The sequence below is a fragment of the Physeter macrocephalus genome, chromosome 19 (genome assembly GCF_002837175.3).
Source record: "Physeter macrocephalus isolate SW-GA chromosome 19, ASM283717v5, whole genome shotgun sequence".
NCBI classification, from domain to species: Eukaryota; Metazoa; Chordata; class Mammalia; order Artiodactyla; family Physeteridae; genus Physeter; species Physeter macrocephalus.
The window spans coordinates 87,934,566-87,948,014 of NC_041232.1; the positions used below are offsets into that span (position 1 = coordinate 87,934,566).

At 59.6% G+C, this 13,449-nt stretch overlaps 1 protein-coding gene across 5 annotated transcripts in view; it reads left to right on the top strand.

Moving 5' to 3' along the window:
- CTDP1 (CTD phosphatase subunit 1) overlaps positions 1–13,449 on the top strand; it is a 47,300-nt gene that overhangs the window by 9,004 nt on the left and 24,847 nt on the right. For 3 of the 5 annotated variants that reach the window (XM_055080359.1, XM_055080358.1, XM_055080360.1), the window contains exons 5-11: positions 1,493–1,643; positions 2,844–2,957; positions 4,268–4,358; positions 6,546–6,712; positions 7,564–8,547; positions 8,861–9,002; positions 9,594–9,797. In XM_055080359.1, coding sequence (XP_054936334.1) covers positions 1,493–1,643; positions 2,844–2,957; positions 4,268–4,358; positions 6,546–6,712; positions 7,564–8,547; positions 8,861–9,002; positions 9,594–9,797 — 1,853 coding nt within the window. The remainder of the gene's footprint in view (positions 1–1,492; positions 1,644–2,843; positions 2,958–4,267; positions 4,359–6,545; positions 6,713–7,563; positions 8,548–8,860; positions 9,003–9,593; positions 9,798–13,449) is intronic. The other 2 variants (XM_055080361.1, XM_024133980.3) reach the window with 2 other exon arrangements.

Here is a 13,449-nt window from a genome sequence, read left to right on the forward strand (position 1 = left end):
AGTTTTGATGTTGCGGCGGGCTCTTCTGTAAGAGGCTCTTTGTGTGACGTCCGCGATTGGCAGGCATCTCAGGGGTTTCCTGCATCACGACCGCTGCACTCAGGCTGGGCGGGGCAGAGCTGCAGTCGGGCTGGGCGGGGCAGAGCTTGAGGGCGTGAGCCACTGGTGGGGGGGGGCGGCTCGTTCTGCCTGCGAAGCCTCGAAGCCGGGCCTTTTCATTCCTTTCATAAGAGTTTGCACGGTTACGCCACTCCCAGGTTACGCCACTCCCATTCTCGGCGTGTGTGGCAGGAGGGTGTCCTCGGGGCCGTGTGGACGGCGCTCAACTGCTGCTGGGGGCTTCCCTGTGCCTCCGCCCACACCTGCCCACTGGCCAGGCCCCTCTGGAGCCCCAGACGGCATCCGGGACGCATGGCAACCCCCCGCCCCGCCCCCAACTCCGGACCCACAGGACACCTGCTGGCGACAGCCAGAGAGGCACGTTGAACCCTTAACCTCGGCAGAGATCCTAACTTGGGATTTTAAGGATGTTTAAGGATGTTTCTGTTGCAGCTTCTGGATGTTTTTAGCTGTCGAGTATGGTGGAAGGTGTTTTATACCGTTTCACACTCCCAGATGCTTTACCAGAACAGCCCCATCATGAGGGGTGTGACAGACTTAGAGCCAGCAAAAAATTAACTAGGCCTCGGGTCATTTCCTTTCTTTTTAGTTTACTACTAAGAAAATGAACGATAAAGAGGATTAAAAGGATCAAAGTTTAACTCCTAAGGAGAGTAGATGTGCGTGCGTGCATCTTAATCACGTATAAGCAGGTTGGGGTTACTGATTTCGTCTGTCTCCTAAAGATGTCTGCGGATGCTGTTTCAGCGTCTTTGTTTCATTTGTAAGGTAGTAAAGGTGCGTCTTAAACCGTCCATGCATCAGACTGAGTGATGTGGGACCCTCGGTTTGTGTTCATCGCTAGCTCTGGGAGACACTGTCAGTGGGCCCCTGGGCATGGGTTCTAAGCGGTCCGCAGCGGCTCTGCCGCTTGCCACTCCGTGCAGTGACTCTCTCAGGGGTGCTCACTTTGTCCATGATCAGAGAAACAGTGTTGGCAAGATGGTCAGGGGGTGTAAGCATACACCGGTGTCCTGATAGCCTTTTAGGGAAGCCCTCGGACAGCAGAGGTACCAGAATCATCACAGGAAGTTATCCCAGGTAGGTAGTTACCTGGTTGTTCTGGGTAGCTCCATGCTTGTCCTGGGTGCCTACCATAGGGGGTTACCACAGCAGGGAAGGTGGAGCCGCCCTCCCCCATAGAGCGTGAGAAAGGAGAGCATTTCTGAGGAGTGGGCGTGGTCGACTCCCGCCGGTGACCTGTGTCACGTGTCAGCCGCAGGGCCAAGCCTTCACGGCGGCCCCGCCCCCTGACCGGCCGCCCCGCCCCCTGACCGGCCGCCCCGCCCCCTGACCGGCCGCTCCGCCCTATGACCGGGCCTGTTCTCTGCAGGGCATATTCCACTTCCAGCTGGGCCGGGGCGAGCCGATGCTGCACACCCGCCTGCGTCCGCACTGCAAGGGGTTCCTGGAGAAGATCGCCAAGCTGTACGAGCTGCACGTCTTCACGTTCGGCAGCCGGCTGTACGCACACACGATCGCAGGTGAGCGGGCCACGGCGTGCAGTCCCCCCACTGGACACTTAACATTTGGCTTCTCTCTTTCCTCGACGTTGCTTGAAGATGAAGGGGAAAGATAGGAAGGTCTCCCAAACTCAGTTTCAGTCTCCCAGCTGGCAGGTGGGGGCCCAGTTAAGTCGGTCCACAGGCTGCAGGCAGACGAGAACCTCCCTGCTCTGCCGGGCCCACGGGCCGTGACCAGACGCGCTCCAGTCCAGAGGGCAGGCTGCCAGCACTCCGGTCAGCCGCACGCCACGGGCCACTCTGGAAGTTGGTCAGGACCACATATACGTGGAAAAGTAGAAACTCTTTCTATGAGGGTTCTTTTAAAAAGTGTTAATCCGTTAGGAAATAGCTCTGGAGCCGTGTTGCTTGTGTCTGCCCGCGGTTCACGCTTTTAGCGCAGACAGAACGGTCTCTCTTACTGGGAAGGGAGCAGCGTGATGATGCATTAACCTGCTGTCCTAGTTCGGGCTTGCGGTTCTGTGCTGGCTGCTCTCGTGCATGGACACAGGAGCCCCCTGGCCCCCAGCTCTGGCTGGGGACGGGGTGAAGGGCACCAGCTTCCCCTGCAGAGGCGCATCTGGGCTGCGGCCCACGGGGGCCCATCAGTGGACATTGGCACCTGCAGTATGTCACGGCTCCCTAGGATTAGTTACAGGGACGCTAAACTCAGCACTTTTAAATGCAGACGCCTTTGCAGATGGGTCTTGGTCTTGTCAGCGGGGAAATACGTTTTAAATCCCCGTTTAACATTTGGTGCTTTTGTAGGAAACGTTAGTCGCAAACACAGAGGCAGCGTATTAGTTAATCCATCTCGTAACTAACATTCAGCGTGTTCACCTTCAGTGTATGGCTGCTCGGCGGCTCCCCGGGAGCGTGGTTTAGAGACTGACGCAACTCCTTTGCAGAGTTCTCACACCGCTGAGTAAGCCACACCCCACGTGGAAATAGCAAGTGACGTCTTCAGGTGCGGCCTCAGGCTTCTCCTTGTGGCCGTCACCTCTGGAACGCGGCCTCGCTAGGTGTCAGTTCGTGAGGCACGGAGAGCACCAGCGAAGGTCCCGGGGGGCATCCCTGCTCGGCCTGCCGCCCTGCCCCCCCCCAGGGCCTGCGGCCACCACCGCTTCCCGAGGTTCCTGAGAGCAGGGCTCGCCCCATCTCAGGCTGCGCCGTGTGCCGTAGAATCCCAAGTTGCAGCAAGTCCAGACGAGGCCATCACGAGGAAACCGCAGGCAGTGTCCCAGCGACAGTGGATGCAGAGACCCACCAAGCAGCACCTCGACCGGGGGACCCGAGGTGATTCGGCCACCCCGGTGAGGGCGTCGAGAGCGACCGCGGGTCACCTGCAGAGAGGGCGCGGGAGGAGGCGCGTGGCCCCCAGGGCTGGTGCCCCACATAGCTCTGGGAGCTGCGAGGCCTTCGGGGGCACGTGGATTTGAGCTTAGTGGGCACAGCGCCTTTAGCCTGAAGGAGTCGGCCGATCGGCCGTGTCAGTCTGATCATTCGCAGGTGACAAGCAGAGGCCAGACGTGCGGGGGCCTGACTGGTTTTAACAGTGATGGTTTTCGTAACTTCCTCTTCCTGGTCAACTTTACCGTTTTCACAGAATGTGTACTTTTGGTGTAACGCGGATAGAAACGCTTTTGTCGGGGCAGAAACGTTAAGCGCTTTGCGTGCTCTTCATTTATCGTAGAGGCTCCGATAATTAGTGTTTTAGATCCAGCCGCTGAGAAGCGTCAGCGTTCATACAAGTTCCTTACGTAGTAAAACGGTAGAGTGTGTGTTTCTCCCGCGAGATGAGCGTTGTCTGTCGATGAAGCACTGACGACTCAGTGACCTCGAGGCCCTGAGCACCAGGCGGCTGCCGCCTCGCTGCACGGGGGCCCTCAGGGGGGGCACACGGCTCCGCTCGGAGGAGGACCTCGGGCTGCAGGCCTGGCGACCGGTGACGCATCCGTCTCCGTCAGTGGTAGGAAACAGTGAGGCGTGGGTGTCAGACCTGCAGTGTCAAGGGTCCTGTCACAGAGGGAGGCAGCTCTGGGCGGGCCGTGTGGGAGAGGACACACATGCGGTTATGAAGGTGCCTCCTCGTCCATGTAAAGAAAGGCTTGAGGAAACACGGGTTCTCCTGTCACGGTGTGAGTGTAAGCGTGCCGCCCAAACGCCCTGCCCTCCCCTTTGCTTTGCGAACACGAAGGCTCAGGGAGATGACAAAGCCAAACCAGCATTTGAACTCCTGTTTGGGGCCACTTCTCTCGGCGATGGGCTCCTCCCTGATGCCGCTGCAAGTGCCCTGCAAGGTGGGCGGCCCTGGTGAGTTCACGTGTTAATTACCCGCGGTCCGAGCTTCCGGGGTGACACTGAACTTTGTTCACCCCGTCTGCTGTCCTAGCAAGAGTCCAGGTGATGTGAGATTCAGTGACCGTTTCCTGGACCAAAGCCCTTACCTGCGTTAAAGTCAGAGGGAAGGAGCTGTAAGAGGGCGACGGTCTCACCGGAAGGAGGAAAGCGCGTGGCGCCCGTGCTCTGTGTCTGCACGTCGCCGCCCGCGGGAAGGGGCTCAGTGCGTCTCAGACACGTGACCTTGTCCTGTTTTCTTTTCACAGGCTTCTTAGATCCTGAGAAGAAGCTTTTTTCTCATCGAATATTATCGAGGGACGAATGTATTGACCCGTTTTCCAAAACGGGGAACCTCAGGTATGCTCCTGGCTGTGCGCATCGCCGAGGTCACCGTTCAGGTTCCGTGGTAAAGTCTGCATTTTGAGCATCAGACCAGTCGTTCTGCATTTATTCTCCCGGTTACCAGCGTCCACTTTCTGGCACGTAGCACGCCCGCTGTCTTCTAACCAGAGCCCTCCCTTCCCTGCTCTCCTTGAATGTCCAGGCACTGGTGGCTCCTGGGGCACTCGGGCCAGCGCCCAGGGCGACGTGGGTGTCGGGGGAGGACCGAGACCAGGGCCTGGGGGGTGCGTGGAGAGAGAGTCTGGGCGGCCAAGCCCCCAGAGCCTCCGCAGAGGGCGAGGGGGCTGTTTGGCCTAGTCGGGAGTTTTAGGGGGTGTTGGCACCTCGGTTTCTGTTTCCTGCAGACCTTGCGTGCCGTGCAGCGTACAGTCAGTTATCAGATGCGAAGTCGTGATACTCTGCACCGGCGCTCGGCCCGTTGCCGCGCCCTTCCATGCCCGTGTGCCCCTCCCCATCCTGGTCTCTGTGCTCTTACACCAGGGCTCCCTCCCAGCCCCCCGCTGAAGGGCTGATTTATCTTCTTGGGAGTTTCCTGCTCACTCTGTACAAGGAATTTCCCCGTTTCTACCCAGAAGGGTAGCCTCCCGCCATTATGATCCTATATCAGATACAACTTTCTGCACGGCTGTTGATTCCTAAGACTTGGACGGTAACAGCTGTGGCCTCAGTGGCCTTTTGGCTGGCGTTGGCCACCCTTAGCTAACATTTCGTGTTTCAGATTTAGGGTATCCACACAGACTGAGACCTGTTGGCGTCTATGGGATACGAGGAGAGAATCAGAGTACTTGTTTCAGGGGCAGTTCTCATGTTTACTGGTTAGGCGTCCGAATGAGCAGATACGAGGACGAAGGAAATTGAGGGAGGGTGTGGTGACTTGTTCAGGGGAAAACCTCCCCGAGGATGAGCGCGTCAGAGGAGCGGGGCTCCGCGGCAGCTCCGGGGGCGGCGCTTGGCTCGGCTCCCCGGTCTCGATTTGGTGGGGTTTCCACCTCCCTCATCTGGAATTAAATGTGCTGAAGGCATTAACTGTGTAAGTCATTTTAGCCACCGCTTATGTTTTGCCTGTGGAAAACAGACTCACCGAAGACAATTCTGGACACTTGAACGTTTTTCACAAAAGTGATGGTAATATTTGTCCTGCTTTTCTACCTCCCATAATATTTTTTTTTTTTTTTTTTTTTTTTTTTTTTTTTTTTTGTGGTATGCGGGCCTCCCTCTGCTGCGGCCTCTCCCGTTGCGGAGCAGAGGCTCCGGACGCGCAGGCTCAGCGGCCATGGCTCACGGGCCCAGCCGCTCCGCGGCATGTGGGATCCTCCCAGACCGGGGCGCGAACCCGGTTCCCCTGCATCGGCAGGCGGACGCGCAACCACTGCGCCACCAGGGAAGCCCGAACGTTTTTTTCTGACTAGTTGTAGCCTTTAGTAGCAGCTAGAAAACCTGAACAATGACATGCATTTCTCCTGGGTTTGCTTCTCGGTCCTAGAAAACAGGCAGGAAGCGCTCATCCTTCTGAATTTTGCATCCTTGCGCCCGTCTGTCTGAGTCTAAGTGTTGTGGGCAGAAACCGAGTGACAAGACCGCAGAGCAGGCCTGTGTCCTTAAGGTGGCTTTTCGGACCCTTGTTAACATTCTTCCTCCCCCCGTACATCCTCCTGGCTTTGGGGCATACAGCAGTCACGCTTTGGACTTGGCATCACGTAGGTTCCCCAGCCAAGGTTTGAGTAAGGCCTTGCCCTCCGGCCTGTAACTGAAGCTCTCACCTGGCACAGGCCGATTTCATGTGTTTGTAAATAGAGCCGTGTTGGGATGTGGCCAGGCCCGTTGGTCCGTGCCGCTTCCCCTGGGTGAGGGCTTTCCATGGCCCCAAACGGTAAACCCTTCAGCCTCTGGCCCTTTGAAGAATTTGTCCTGACTCCTGCCTTGAGCAGTGTCAGACACTGGAGAAAAGTGTAACTGTCTCAGTATCGCTTTGTCTGGAAGCTTTCGAAAATGTGAGCTAAACAAAAGCCCTTCAGTGCAGCTTGCATCTGGTTCTGATTAATATGCTCTCTGCTGGTTTCATATAGAAGATGATCTTGACATTCGATTGATGATGACCTTTTGTAAATTGTGCTAGTAGTTCCGATGCATTTTTACTTCTAGAAATCTTTTTCCTTGTGGAGACTCCATGGTTTGCATTATCGATGACCGAGAAGACGTGTGGAAGTTTGCCCCCAACCTGATAACTGTGAAGAAATATGTGTACTTCCAGGGCATAGGTGACATCAATGCCCCATCCGGGTCCCGGGAGCCCCAGGCGAGGAGGAGAGGTGGGTGGCCCCTCCTGGCTGTCAGATAGCGTCGGCTCTGTCCTGTCTCTGCTGTGGCTGCTGTTAATTCAGGATTCAGTTTGGTTTGGGTCATTTATTTATATTTCAGTAGTCATAGAAGTTGTGTTGGGTTTATTTATATTATGCTGAAAAACGTGGTATCATTTGGTTTCAGTTTGGGGTTTTTTTTTTTCTTTTGATAGTACCAGCCTAAACATTTTTCCCGTTGAGTAAAGATTAAAGAATACTATTTAATTTAATGCATCTGAATACTACTTTTCATCCCGGCTTTCCTTGAAAGACAAGCATGACACTGGGAGTTTGGTGTGTGAGCCTCCAGCCCGTGGGTTGTTGGTGCCGGGCCCCGGCCCAGAGCCTGCGGGGAACCTCCCAGGGGAGCTGGAACCCAGAGTCTGAAAAAAATTTAAAGTTTTGGTTTAAAGTGTTTCCGATGATCTTTAGCTTTTACATAATCCATTTTGAGGCATACAATTATTGCTGTAGTCACTAAAGTAGATCTCGGAGGTGTAGGCCGGGGAGTGAGACCCCAGGGCACCCTTGGGGGCGAGGCTGCACGGCACAGCTCGAGCAGGGCCCCATCTGACCACAGCCTGGGAACCAAGCATGTTCTGCGCATCTCGTACCACTGTGGAACCCAGAACGAGGTGACCGGGTGAGGCCCGCAAACCTGAGATACTCACCCTCCAGCCCTTCCCGGCTGAGGGTGCCGCCCCCTGGCCAGAGGTGGCTCCAGCCAGCAGCTGGGGGCAGGTGGATGGAGTTTGCTTCCACAGGGGGTTTCCTCTTAAATGTTAAGTAACGGTGACCTTGTCTTTCGTGCACATGTGCAGTCAGTCCTTCTCCTAAAGGTGCCGACGCCACGGAGCAGCCTCCATCCGTCAAGGATCCCGAGGAAGGAAGGCAGGTGTCTGGGGTCGAACAGAGCAACGGCCTCGGGAAGCCCACGCGGGAGCTCAACGGGGGCGCGGGCCCTCGGGGGGGCTGGCCCTGTCCTGGGCAGGAGGAGGAGAGGGGCGCCCGACCCGCCGCCCGCACCCCCTCGGCTGACGGCCGGGGGCCCCCGGCGGGCACCCAGCAGCACGGGCGGACACCGCTGGAGAAGAGGCCCGTGCGGGGTCCGGTTGGCCCTGACCCGGACCCAGATGTCCCCAGTGACAGCGGGAGCAGCAGCGAGTCCGAGGGCCGGCCGTCCCCCGTCCCCTCTGATGGGGAGAGCGGGGAGAAGAGGACCCGGAGAAAGCCTCCAGCCACCCGCCATGCTGGGGACGTTGCGGCACAGGGCGGCCCCCCGGGCGCCAGCCCCTGCGTGGAACCCGGGCCCGGCGTCCAGGCAGCCGTGCAGGGGGAGGGCGAACGGGACGGCCTGTGCGGGCTGGGCGGCGGCTGTGCCGACAGGAGGGAGGCCGAGACGGAGTCCCAGAACAGCGAGCAGTCGGGCATCACGGTGGGCGAGTCCCTGGACCAGAGCGCGGAGGAGGAGGAGGAGGAGGAGGACGCCGACGCCGACGACCACCTGGTCTACCTGGAGGAGATCCTCGCCCGCGTGCACTCCGCCTACTATGCCAGGTACGACCGCTTTCTCCGCGGGGAGACCCAGGAGGCCCCCGACATCCGGAAGATCGTCCCCGAGCTGCGCAGCCGGGTGCTGGCCGACGTGGCAATCATCTTCAGCGGGCTGCACCCCACGAACTTCCCCATCGAGAAGACCCGGGAGCACTACCACGCCACGGCCCTGGGGGCCAGGATCCTCACCCAGCTGGCGCTGGGCCCCGACAACCCCGACCGGGCCACCCACCTGATCGCCGCGCGGGCCGGTGAGTCACGCCCTCCTCCCCCGCCCCCGACCACCTCTGGGTGGGGCTCCTGGCTCCGGCTCCCCCTCAGAACCGGCTGCCACCACGGTCCGCGCTGCGGGGGCACCCAGGTGTCACTGCTCCCCGAGGCCCCGGGCTCCAGGCTCTGGAGTGGGTACCGATGTAGAGAAACGGGGCCCTTCAGGAGCCATCACATGGCGGGCCCTGCCCTGAGGGCTGTTCCCTCCAGGGCCCCTGCTGTCCCCGCCGCCCCAAGCCCTGACGGCAGAGCAGTGGCCCGCGGCGGCTCCGAGCAGGGTGCATGTGCCCGCAGGCACGGAGAAGGTGCGCCAGGCCCAGGATTCCGGGCATCTGCACGTGGTCAACCCCGACTGGCTGTGGAGCTGCCTGGAGCGCTGGGACAAGGTGGAGGAGCGGCTGTTCCCGCTGCGCGGTGACCAGGCCAAACCCCAGAGGTGGGCGCCCGCGCGCGGGACGTGGTTGGTGGCTCAGAGGGTCCGCGCCAGAGCCCACACGGCCGCTGCTCCCCCTCGGGAGACGCCCACCTGTCCCCGCCCCCCCACCCCCGAGCAGACTGTCCAAAAGCACCTCTGACCAGCGTCACCGGGAGGAGAAGCGGAAGTGCTTCTCCTAAGACACAAGTCAGCTTTAAGCGGCAAGTCCTACTTTGCGGCTGTTTCTTTCACAGCCGGGACGTGGCCCCATCGAGTCACAGGGTCTTTACCCAGTCCAGCGTGGAGGGAGGGGGTGGACAGGCCGAGGGACGGGTGCAGAGGGCCCGTGGGCAGAGCCAGGCAGCAGGGACGGCGCACCTGCTGCATCAGAGCGGGTGCTGTGTTTAGCGGTGAAGCCGAAAACGGTGTCAGAGAGGTAGCGGTGCAGCCCACGCTCTCCAAGGGGCCTTGGGTCCGCAGCCGAGGTCGAGCCCCAGGCTTAACAGAGAGCCACGACTTCACGTGCGGGTTCACAGTCCCGGCGGGAGGGAGGCGCGGGGGGTCCCGATCTGTTCCAGCCCCTCCTCACCGCCCTCGTTCTCGCTCCCCCAGGGAGGACGGCCCGGCCTCCTTTCCCGACAGGCAGGGCCTGCTTCCGACCACCCTGTTTCATCCAACACCCGTGCATCCCAAGGCCCCGCCTGGCCCTGAAGTTCGGATCTACGACGCCAGCACGGGCAAGCTCATCCGCAAGGGTGCTGCGGGCCCCGGGCCCCCCGGCTCCCTGCCGGTGCACGCGGAGCTCTCCTCCTTCAGGTACACGCACCCCGCACGCAAAGGTGTCCTCGGAGGGCTTAGCCGGCAGGCAGCGGAGTGTGGTCCCTGTGGGGTCGGGCCGGGGGCACAGGCCTCACCCATGCCCGCGTCGGGCCTTTCTGCACATTCTTCCGTCCTGTCTCGGGTCCCGGGACTGGGGCAGACGAGTCCGTGGCTCAGCCTGGACCTGCACACGCTCCACCTTTGCTCGGTGCCAAGGGGGGGCCTCAGGCGGCTGGACCTGACCCTCCTGCCTTGCCCTTCGGGTCCGTCCCCGCTGCCACCCCCAGAAGGGCCAGTCGGGAGCGGCTCTGCTCTGTAGCCCCGGCCCTCAGGTCACAGGTCACACTGAGGGCCCTGGTGGCCGTGGCAGTTGGGAAATAGGAGCATAGAGAGAGACCCAGGTCGGGGAGGAAGGCACTGCCCTGAGGGCACGTGGCCAGTGGTTTCCACACGTGTCTCCAGGAGTGTCTGTTTCCTTTCTGCACGTTGACTGAAAATCAGCTGAGTTGGGGACCTTACAGAGCACCCTGTAAACACCTTAGCACTCTGAGGTGTACATGAGGGACCTGAAGCTTTGCTTTGTTTTTGAAGAGTGGCCACTGCTTTGAAACGCTTGTGCTTGTGCTGAACGCACGTGGTCTTGCTTCCGGGCCCCCTCCTTTCTGGAGCCCTGAGCCCATCCTGAGAGCCGCCTTTGCTGTTAGCGGCCCACGTGTGGCGGTGGATTTCTCCTGCTCTGGCGGCCTGGCAGGCCTGCGCTGACCGCGTGGCTCCACCAGAGTGCTCTTTACAGTGGGCAGTGACTCACCCGATTCCCCACCCTCTGGCCATTCTCTGGCCTCGGCAACACACCGCGGGGGCCGACACCAGCCCGGTTGATGCCAGCAGAGTGGATGTGGACGAGGGGCCCCTGGAGGCCAGCAGGGTGTCCGTTGACCCTGCGGCTGGGCTCCAGATGTGGACAGACGCCCGGGGTTTAGGCCAGTTTCAGTTGGGCTATTGGCTGGTGGATTATTTTGTTCTAAAAGCATCGTCGCCGATTAAGCTTTGATTTTCTTCCGACAACACGATATTTAATTACTTAAGAAGATGCATCATGATCTCTTTGTGCTGCATATACTCCCGTGGAGTTACTTTGCAGAAGCAGGATTACTAGGTTAAAGATCGTGGAGGTCCTTGACTTTAATAAATGGGGGCAGTTATTTGTTACTTTGCCAAAGATTTGGTGGGATTCGTGTCCCGCCCAGCAGGACCGGCCCCTCCCGCTCCTTCCTCCTTGATGTGTGTCCAGGCGCACGGCCGCCCTCTCTCTCCGATGAGTCTCCGGTTGCCGAGCGGCGTGAGGCTCGCCTCCGCACGTGTTGGTTAGTCTCCTGGCTCTCACTTCAGTGGACTGGCTCTTTATACCCTTAATTGACCCCTTTTTCCTTACTGGGTTTTGGAAGCTTTGTCACTGTCCCTTCTGGGGAATGTTCGCTGTAAGGTAGGCGATGTCACCACTTGGATGCAGGAGGCAGGTGCCTGGCTGGCTCCGGGTCCCGTGGTTGATACCGAGCTGTGCTGGTTCTTCATCCTTGTTTGAATACGTGGGTTGCCGGGATTTTTTCTTTCTAGTGAACGTTCGTGGCTCAAATGTTTATAATTGCCGTTTCACTGTCAGATGCTTCTTGACGTAGAGCCGACGTTTGGGCATCCTCTGTCGCCAGAGCAGCCGCTAAGCGGGTTGCTGGTTGCGTAGAGGTCATGCTGAAGCACGTGATGGACTTGGCCCGTGCTTACGGAGGATGCGCCGTCAGCGCGGAAGTGCTTCAGTGTTTAGAGCAGCTCATGCATGTCATCCTGCAAACAGTTTGAGTTTTGTTTTGTAGCTCTGCATTTTACTGTCCGAAAGAATCTCAGGTAGTTTGTCGCTTTAAACCCAGCCCTGTCACGCATGCCTTGAACTCCTCACGCGTGGAGGCCTGTGGTTGTTAGGGATGTCCCGCTTGTCACCGCCTGGTGTGTGTGTGTCGTGCGTTCGTTCTGACGCTGAACTGTTCTTTAAAGTGTTGAGATCACCCCCATTTCTGAGGTCCCTCTACGTGAAAGTAAGCCCGACGGGTGTGCGGGACACACCTCCGAGGCGGACCCGGCCCAGGCAGGACGTGGGCCCAGGGTCTGCGGCGAGCACGGGGCTCCCGAGGCAGACACCGCCGGGCCTTGAGGTCAGGGTCAGGGTTAGCTGAGATGTTAAGAGAACTTCCGGCAAGGTTACGTCAGAGGCCGCCAAACACCCTGAGTTAGAGCGTGAGGCACCTGCTCAAAGGGAGGCCGACATCAGGGCGTGAGGGACACGCAGCCCTGGAGCCACTGGGGGACGGGCGGGGATCTGAGGGAGCTCAGGACGCCGGGCGCTGCGGAGCCAGGACGGGTAGTGGGGTGGCGGGAGCTGCAGGTGCTCGCGGTGGGAGACGCGGGGCCGAGCAGGTGGTGGCCAGGCCGGGGGCAGTGCCGGCTGCCGTTTCTCACATCTTCAGCCAGCAGAAGGTTTAGACGTGGTGGTCCAGTGCTGCACTGAGCCCGCCCGCCCGTGCTCGCGGGCTGTGGCCAGCACACCGCAGCAGCTCCCGGCAGCGTCCACTGAGGACCGGCTCTGGCTCGGGAGTCCACCCCAGAGTGAGTGCGAGCCTGAGATCAGCACCCGCCAGGGGAGGGTGTCTGGTCCTGGCAACATGGCGCTGCTTGGATTGCATTAACTGGCCAGGCCGGGGGCAGTGCCGGCTGCCGTTTCTCACATCTTCAGCCAGCAGAAGGTTTAGACGTGGTGGTCCAGTGCTGCACTGAGCCCGCCCGCCCGTGCTCGCGGGCTGTGGCCAGCACACCGCAGCAGCTCCCGGCAGCGTCCACTGAGGACCGGCTCTGGCTCGGGAGTCCACCCCAGAGTGAGTGCGAGCCTGAGATCAGCACCCGCCAGGGGAGGGTGTCTGGTCCTGGCAACATGGCGCTGCTTGGATTGCATTAACTCTCCTGCAGAAGGGAACCAGAAGGCTGCACAGAACGTGTTGCACGGCCACGTGAAGGTATCAGCCAGCATCCGGCACAGCTGGTCCCCGAGGGCCCCGTCCTGTGTGGCTAGTGGGCGGAGCCGAGCCTGAGGCAGTGCCTCCCCGGCTCTGAGACGAGGTGGGGGTTTGAGGCCATCGGAACAGATCTCGGAGGGGAGAGTAGACAGGGGGATCCCAGGGGCCCTCGAGTCCCAGGCCGTACAGGCTCCTGGGATCCCAGGAGGCTTCAGAGAACGGTGACTACCATGTCAATAAGACGAAAGAAAGGACAGGCGTTGAAACAGGCGAAAAGGTGGAGAATCTCAACAGAGGGTTGCAGCCTTTGAAGATCCTTTGAAAATAATCTAATGGCTGTTCTAGAACTGAAAAACGTGAAGCCTAAAATTAAACGGAAGACGGCCCGTGGAAAATATGCAAATTGGGTGCACAAAGGAAGGAATGGGACAGGGGAGACGGGACCCGCGAGACCCCCGAGGAGAGGAGGGGTGGGTGGGCAGGTCAGCGTGGAAGTTCCCCAGCCCACAGGGAACAAGCACTCACATCCCGGAGCTCGGCGTCCACAGGCCAGTTGCTAAAAACCAGACAGAGAAAGCCTGTTGGAGCTG